At 46.8% G+C, this 9,037-nt stretch overlaps 1 protein-coding gene across 1 annotated transcript; it reads right to left on the bottom strand.

Moving 5' to 3' along the window:
* Positions 1–374: 374 nt before the first annotated feature.
* On the bottom strand, positions 375–1,823 carry LOC145164524 (uncharacterized). Its single transcript, XM_079083235.1, has one exon. The coding sequence runs from the start codon at positions 1,821–1,823 to the stop codon at positions 375–377; it is 1,449 nt and encodes a 482-aa protein (XP_078939361.1).
* Between the last annotated feature and the right edge of the window lie 7,214 nt (positions 1,824–9,037).

The raw sequence follows: 9,037 nt of genomic DNA, 5'->3' as shown, positions 1-9,037 counted from the left end.
TATGTAATGATTCCGAGATTCAAACGAAATTGAGGAATCAAGTATACTAGTCCTACTCTTCAACTTTGACTTAAGTTTCTATGAGACTTTGACCTAATTTCTACTTCTAGGTCAAGTGCATAATGTGTGAATATGATTCATGAAATGGTGTTCGAGTCAAAGAGTGACCCAAATATGGATAGTCACTACACTTAAGTAGTAGTAGAATTCACATATCAATGTGAAATCTAAGTACACCATCCATTGTTTCTATTTGTTTCCAAGTTTCTACTAGGTTATAACTTAGCTTCTAGTTACTAAGTCTAATATGTGTTGTGCCTATATGTGCAACTAAGTCTAGTCAAATCTAGAACCGACTCGAATTTTGACGGTTGTCACACTGGTTTAATCATGAGCTTGTGTTCTATGATTTTCCGGTCTAAGCCAACCATGTCTGTGGGCGCCCATGCAAACATGTGTTTGTACCGTCTGAGGAGGTCCACAAGCGCCCGTCTGGTGTCCCCTAGGAGGTTGTGGCCGATGCTAATCGTCTGATTGGGGTATTCTTTGTTGATCACTTCCTTCTCGTCTGCCAGTCCACTCCGTGCTTTTTTGGTTTCTCTTATCATTTCAGTTGGCTGCATGATTGCGAAACATTGCAATTGTCTTGGCGGTGTGGCCAGGATTGTAGCCGGTCCATCGCTAGTGTTGAACTTCACTATCCCATGCATTGTTGACGGGATCGCTCCCAATTTAAGCAGAGCTGTCCTGCCCAAAATGATGTCATGCTCTGCTGAATGTCGGATGACTACAAAATCGACCAAAACCATTTTCCTCTGCTGCTTATCATGGCTAGTCAGCGTGAGGGGGAGGTGGATGGTTCCTAATGGCCATAGGCTATGTCCCGTGAATCCGACCAACCTTCCCGCTGAAGGTCTTAAGCCATCCTTCCACCTGTCTGGGAGTAGACGAAAGCAGTGTTCGTAGATGATGTCCACTGAGCTCCCTGTGTCGATGTACACTCTGTGTATAACCACATTCTTAATGGAGGCTTGGATTACGAGTGGGTTATCACCTGCCCAGCCTTCTGGCCTGGGATCCTGTGCCGAGAATGTGAGCGCTTGTGTCGCGTCCGCAGGGTTCTCTGGGCGGGTAATCCCTTCGTGCCTACCCCTCTTGTCGCGTATCATGAATATTTCTTTGGGCTGAGTGCCCTCTTTCGGGGCTCCTTTGGCGTTTATTGCGTCGAATTTGGCACGCAGGCTACGTGCTATCTCCACAAGGTCCCCCTTAAGTTTTTTCTCCTCCATCTCTTTCTTAAGGACTAAGCAATTAACGGTATCGTGTGTTTTGCTCTTATGGTACTCGCAGTACCGTCCTTTTGGTGCCTTTTCTTGATGCTTGTTTGCGACCGTGTATACCTCTGGCCGTCGGCTTCGTCTGTCGTCTCTGACGAATGTCCTGAAGCGCCCCATCGGTCTCTTTCCTCGTCCGGAGTATCTGCTTCCTCCCGGCGTTTCTGCGTGGGTTGGATTATAGCGCTTGACTGTCATGGCGCTCAAATACGCTTGTTTTGCCGCCTCGCCTTCCTCTTGTCTTAAATACCTCTCCACCCTTTCCTTCAATTCGGCTCTTGTCTTTGGCTTTTTACCCATGAGTTTATGTGATAAGGGACCCGGCAGGAGTCCCCATGTGAAAGCTCCTGCTATAAGGCCTTCGTCATGACCTGGCACATCTAATGTGGCATTCGTGAACCGCGTGAAATACTCTCTTACCGTCTCCCCCTCCTTTTGCTTACACCCAATGATGGAGTGGGAGTCACCTTTGTTCTTACGCAACTGCATGAAGTTTGTAAGGAAGAGATATTTGAGTTGGCCAAAGTTGTAGATGCTACTGATGGGTTTTGCGCATTCTAACACTCCTAAGTGTACATGCAACCCTAAATACCTTGGATCTATGTTTTCTCTATTATACATGCAATTATGAACTTTCCAAGGTATTACCCTATCTAGCATACAATACTTGATACTTGGGTAATCAAATGGATAGAATACATACCTTTGTTTGATGTAGCTTGTCTCCATGAAGCTTGAGTGCCTAGTTCCCCAAGTGTGACACCTCAAATGGTTCACACAACACCAAATGCACATGGAATGACTTGAGAGAAATGGAACACTCCTTGAAATCGTCTAGCCCTCATATTCACACATTAGTGCACGATTTCTTGAGCCATGGGATTCTTTTATATGGTGGCTATTAGGGTTACACCATGTAACTCATAACTTTACCCATTCCTTATGCTCCATGGATTTTAACCTCCATGGAGTATCCATGGGTCACCCCATGGACTTAGTCCAACATAAGGAATCTTGGATCACAAGCCCACATATACAAGAATGAATGATTTACACAATCAACCCATATATTTAATTAGTCTCCTTTTGATCACTTAATTAATTCCAAATTAATTCTTGATCAATACTAATTAAATAACCTTATTAATATATTAGAACTTATAATATATTAACCAACCTTAAGTGTTATTTCTCTCATTATAGTCTATCCAAATGCATGATGCCATGCAACCCAAATGGACCATGTCGGGTCGGGTCAAGTCTTACCAATTATAGTTATGGACTTAGACATTAATCCAACAGCTACCCGGTCGCAATGTTTTGAACCACGTGCCCGCATTTCCATCTAGGGTGGTCGGGAAGTATGTGCACCAGAAACGCTCGTCCAACTTTAACGACGTCATCGTCCATTCGTACGTATCAATATGGCTATCCGGGTCAGTTGTACCGTTGTAGGTTTTCAATTTGGGGAGTTTTGCTGTATTTGGAACTTCGTAATCTAGCAGCTCCTTGGCAAACGGAGATGTAACACTCCGCGACAGGCAATCCTGATTAGGTATGGCTAGCGGGCCTTGCACATCGTACTGGTGGGGCGTGTTGTACGACGGCGCTCCCAGGTGACCGTAGAATGCCTGATACCTTGGGTTGGGACCATAGAAGGCTTGTTGCTGGAACGGCCGTTGTAACGCGTATCCTGGATGCATGAGCGGAGTTTGAGGTGGGAGTTGTGTTGGTATAGGTTGCTGCTAGCTCATGTTGGTGGTTACTAGAGGTTCGCCCCAAGTGTCTGTCGTAGAGTAGGAAATCGATGGTGGTGCTGTCATGGCTTGTGCAAGCGGTGGGAGCGTCGGCTGTGCGCTTGTTGGTATCTGGCTTCGTGGCAGCACATGAAATGTCGGTTGGGCGTTCGGTGTTTGGTTGATTGCCATCGCTGCTGGAAAAAAAGGGGAGTTGGTTTTGTACCACCGGGGTAAAGAATGGCGACGTTTGGTTTACTGAGAATTGTGTCGCTGTTGGCTGAAATGTCAAAGGCGTTGGAAGAGGTGTAAACGGCGGTATCGCCCCTAAGGTCGGCCACGGTTGTTAAGGTGGTGGTTGAGCGGTGGTTTCAGTGTTCGCTTCCGACAGTGCGGGAAGCGGTTGGGCTAACTGTTGCCTTGTTTGTGGCACCGTGGTTAGTACAGAGCTTCCCGCCCCGGTGGCTTCTTTGGTGGTCGTTATAGGTGGTGGCATGCCGTCCAACGGTGTCATGGATCGTATGGGGCTGTTCTGAGCTCGTTCGACTCCATCGCCGCCGTCAGACGCCATGGATTCTATTGAACGGTGGTTTTCGTTTCGTTCTTCGTCACACAAAACGGATGGCGCCAAATGATGCGACCTTGCTCCGATGCTTTGGTGTGGCGCTAGAAGGTATCTGCAAGGTCACAAGAGAAAATCGCCGTCAGCCGCTTCCCGGGAGGAGGCTCCCGGAAGAACGCTCCGACGGTCAAGTTAGATAGGGTTTAGGGTATTTCTGATAGGGAATAGCTCGGTGAAGAGTGCTTACCTTTAGCGCTCCTGAACACGTCCTTTTATACTTAGTGACGACGCACAGTTTATATGACTAGTTCCAGTCTGATGTCATTGGCCGCGTACCAATAACACCAGACTGGGGGGACTTGATGATATATGGTCCACTAGCATGGCCCAGACTGCTCTAGCGTGCCAGCCTAGCATGGCGCGCTCCTGCCAACCTTGCCTGGCGTTCACTTGCCAGCCTTGCTGGGGACTCCCTTGCCAGCCCTGCTGGGGACTCTCCTGCCAGCCCGGCCAGGCACTCCCCTGCCATCCATTCCTGTTACGCGCCCGCCAGCCTTGCCTGGGGCGCGCCCGCCAGCCCTGCCCGGCGCCTCCGGGCGGCCTTGCCCAACTCCTTGCTAGTTGGGCCTGAATTGGGCTGGCCCAAGGCTTGACCCAATTCCCCTTGACCTAATTGTCCACTATAAATAGAATAGTGCCTCCTCCATGAAGGAGGACTTCTGGAAGACCTTTTCCCTAAAGAGCTTCCCCCATGGCTCAGCCGCCACACTATACTCCGGCCGGGTGGCTCAGCCGCCACCCGCCGCCGTCAACCACCATACACCACCAGCAGCACCAAGATGGTTCTCTCCAGCTATGGAGGACCATCTCAGATCTTTCAGCTGATCTAACTTGACCGTCGGAGTCCGCTCCCGGGGCACAGTCCTTGGGACGGCTCTAACGACTTTGCACTGTGATATCCAGATCTCCGCCGCAGCAGAAGACCAGAAGACTTGCCGGAGGTCGATGTCGCAACATTTGGCGCCATCCCGGACTTGAACGAGCAGAAGTCATATCGTTCTTGTCTAGATCTGCTCAGATCTGTCGTTTCAGCTAAGGTTTTCCTCATATCTGTTCATTTCTAGCACCATTTAGTTCAGATCCGTTTGGCTTTGGCCAAGATCTGGTCAAATCGATTTGGTTCTTGACAAGATCTTTTCAGATATCTAACCATCGTTCAGATCTCTTGATCTGTTCACCTTTTTTTGTTCAGATCTTTAGATCTGTTGAGTTTTTTGCTCAGATCGTTAGATCTACCTTGTTTTGCTCAGATATCTAAATATGCCTTGTTTTAGTTTATTTGAGCAATTCTCAAGTTAAAAGATTTTATCAGATCTATCTTTGTTGGATTATTTAGAAAGTTGGGGAGAAAAGAGATTTTAATGAGTTTTTCCCCATCTTTGTTCATATTTTCGAATTCTATTCAGCAAGTCGAAGAACAAACAATATTTACAAGTCTTTACCCTTTTTGTTTGCTCATTTTCAAGAAAATCGGTTTTGGTTCCTAATTTCTCATGTACAACTTCATTCAAGTTGTTTATCTGATGCTTCCTCTAGAAGCTTAGAGATGGAAAACAAAAGATTTTCAGATCTGTTGAGCAAGCTAAAGAGTAAAGAAGGTTTAGTGAGGATAAAACTTTGTTAGATCCATTTCGTGTTTTGTTCATATCTATGGATCTACATGATTTTCTTCACTCAAATACTCCCCAAATCTGCAAAAACTTTCTTAGATCTGTTTTTTGTTTATATCTTGGGGGTTTGTTTCAGAAGAAAAGAAGTTTTATGAGTTCTTACTCATATTTTTCAGTTCACAAAATCAGGAGAAAACTCGAATTTTTACACCACTTTTTATATTTTTGGTGTTTTTCTTTAGAAGTTTAGAAGAGAAAAACGATTTTTGTAAAGAACTTCAATTCCTGAAACATTTATTTGTACATACAGCTGTGTAGCTTGTACATTTTACAAAACTCTTCAGGAAGAGAAAAGAGAGAAGAAGAGGTTCTTTATGGGTTCTATCCCACTTTCAGTTTATATTTTTCCAGAAAATCTCATTTAGTTCATGATTTTCTGTATATAAGTTTACTCAATTTATTTAGAAGCTTGAGGGAAGAAATAGGTTTCTATGAATTTTTTACCTCCTCAAATTTTCAGAAAACACATTTTCATCCTAGATCAGTTTTACCTTTCCTGATTTACTAAGAAAGTTGAGAAGCAAAGAAGCTTTTATAATTTTTACCATATTCCAGTTCATATATAATTAAAAATTCATTTTAGCAACGAGTTTATGTGTATGTTTGATTAAGTTGCGCTGTAATCCTTACAAATTTCAAGACATTGGTAAAAATTACCTTTACCCTATAATTTTACCATCAGTAAATTGTTTTAAAAAAAACAAAAAAAATCATTCCAAGATCATATTTCGACATTTTACCTTACCACACAGATTTACAATTCACTTCTCGTAAAAAATATATATGTATACAAAAATGGGTTGTCACTCTTGAACCTTCAAAAAAAAGAGACGTTCGTGATATGTGTTTGGTCAAAAAGATGTATATACTTGTCCCCTTTCAATCAAAAAGGGGGTACGGGTGCACAGTGCATCAGACAAATGACAGAGTTGTCTACAAATGTCTACAAAAGTCAGAAACAAAGCTGGACCCCACCTGGTCCAATCCCTTATGTACAGAAAAAACAAAAGAGTCGGGACCCATCCAGTCAACACACTTCCTAGGGCAGTCAAAGAGATCCCCAAATCAAGACTTAGTCGCCTCCGATCCCGACGAGCAGAACTCGAGCACTGATGGTCGATGGTCTTGGCCCCTTCACCGTCGTGACTCCAACAGCACGCCTCAAGCTGGTCGCCATCGGTCCCAACGAAGCACATCTAGAAGCAGTTGCGTGCCACCCGACCAGAACCACCCGTCGACCATAGTAACCTCAGCGCCACCCGGCGACCTGATCCAAAGAAACCATTTACTCTGGCTAGCGTGTCCAAACCTGCACGGACCTTTGCACTCCGGTCGATGAGCATCGCTTCCCCCAGCATCAGCATCGGCGTCAAGCAATAATCTCCACCTGACGGAGACACCATCGATTGTCGATATCGTCGCAGGGACCTAGACCTCCAATCACGACATCTGTTTTTCGGTTCATCGTCGGGAGTTGGAACCAGCATCACCAATTGCCTCCTACCGTCAGATCTCTTACAGCCACCGACCGTTCTCAACTTCCGACTTGACAGGGTCAGGTTACCACAAGTCGCGGCTATGATCTCTATTTCCAGTCGAAGATTCTCAGGCGAAGGACCACCAATCTCCATAGCTACCACTGCATATCTTCCAATCATCGACCAGCTCCAACTGAGAGTTCCAATCATCGGTATCGCTGCCCCAGTCTCTTTCTACAAGCGACAAGCCCGACGAGGAATCAACAAATCCTTCGCCGTCGGACTGCACTCCGCTGCCGAGCACCTCCAATTGTCATCGCCTGCTGTTTCCGATCTGATCCCCCATCGTCGCAACTTCCTCACCGCTCAAACCTCCTCTGACCAGCTGGAGTCAATATCGGCGAACCAATAAAGGCGTTGACCTTCACATCTATTTGTTTGACGACAAGTACCAATCGACGGATCCCTTTTCCCTAATTCTTAATAAGAGGGAAAATACATATATTGGGCCATAAGTGTAACTCTATACCCAAATCCAGTCCATATAAAAATCTTGGGCCTCTCCAATAAGAAGTTTGGGCTCCTTCTATTACTGGGTATATCAACAAATAAAATTGGCTAGCTTTGCAAAAATCGGCCACTCAACATCCCAACGATATGATAACGCTCAACAAAATACGCTTTCAGAATGCATTGCGACTCGGACTCACGCGACATTTAAAAAAAAGGGGGGAGGGAGAAGAGTAGCGCATCACTACTACTGCTACTCGTGAACCGCTTAGAAACAATCGTCACGAACAATTTGAATCGATTTGTTATTTCAAGAAAAAATACTAACTATTTGATCGAGTTGCCTGTTCAGACAGCCGCTCCAAGATTGCGACACACAAGTGCGCCAACAACAAACTCGCGAAGTAAAGCTCGGTCTGTAAAGCATTTATAGGGGACTTGTGAAGTATGCACCGCTGACCAGTCACTCAAAGTTCCCATCTAGCGGGCATAGAAATATAACTCCCCACCCGGTGTTGGCTGCGGGTCTCGTCCCCCTCACCGAGGTGCGCGTGCAACGCTCAGAGCGTCTATTTCTATTTACAACTTTCAGCTGTGACTGGAACGCGGGAATCATGGACCAAGTATGTTGTATCTATTTACAGACTTCGGGGCTTGGCACAACATCTGTTCCGCATAACAGTCTTAGAGACTGCATTGCGAGGTTACGCTCCTTAGCTATCCCGACCAGACATTTTATCGACATCAGCCTCGGTCCTTAGAGACTGCATTGCGAGGTTACGCTCCTTACGCTCTTTAGCAACCTCGGTCCGCATGATCGCAGCAACAGTTATGTTGCATCGCACCGATCGGCTCGCACTCATCTCAATGAAGGAGTACCTAGTCAGCTCAGGCTACATAAGCAATGTTTGGCTCTTCTCACAACCCCACGACCCTCGTGGGCGAGGTTCGGTCGTTCTCTCTATTATTTAAATGCTTTGGTGCTTTATCTAGTCCGATCCGATTGTCAGCAACCCAATCGCATCAGACTAGGGGGACTTGACGACGCACAGTTTATATGACTAGTTCCAGTACGATGTCATTGGCCGCATACCAATAACACCAGACTGGGGGACTTGATGATATATGGTCCACTAGCATGGCCCAGACTGCTCTAGCGTGCCAGCCTAGCCTGGCGCGCTCCTGCCAGCCTTGCCTGGCGTTCCCTTGCCAGCCTTGCTGGGGACTCCCTTTCCAGCCCTGCTGGGGACTCTCCTTCCGGCCCAGCCAGGCGCTCCCTCGCCTGGCACTCCCCCGCCATCCTTTCCTGGTGCGCGCCCGCCAACCTTGCCTGGGGCACGCCCGCCAGCCCTGCCCGGCGCCTCTGGGCGGCCTTGCCCAACTCCTTGCTAGTTGGGCCTGAATTGGGCTGGCCCAAGGCCTGACCCAATTCCCCTTGACCTAATTGTCCACTATAAATAGAATAGTGTCTCCTCCATGAAGGAGGACCTCTAGAAGACCTTTTCCCTAAAGAGCTTCCCCCATGGCTCAGCCGCCACACTATACTCCGACCGGGTGGCTCAGCCGCCACCCGCCGCCGTCAACCACCATACACCACCACCAGCACCAAGATGGTTCTCTCCAGCTATGGAGGACCATCTCAGATCTTTCAGCTGATCTAACTTTATCGTCGGAGTCCGCTCCCGGC

The sequence above is a fragment of the Lactuca virosa genome, chromosome 3 (assembly GCF_052849685.1).
Source record: "Lactuca virosa cultivar CGN04683 chromosome 3, Lactuca_virosa_CGN04683_v6, whole genome shotgun sequence".
In the NCBI taxonomy this organism is placed as follows: domain Eukaryota; kingdom Viridiplantae; phylum Streptophyta; class Magnoliopsida; order Asterales; family Asteraceae; genus Lactuca; species Lactuca virosa.
Note: the sequence above shows the minus strand (reverse complement) of the source record. Positions and strands in the feature narration are given on the sequence as shown.

Bases quoted from the DNA above. Each gene is read 5' to 3' on its own strand.
- LOC145164524 (XM_079083235.1), bottom strand. From the start codon at position 1,823: ATGCAGTTGCGTAAGAACAAAGGTGACTCCCACTCCATCATTGGGTGT.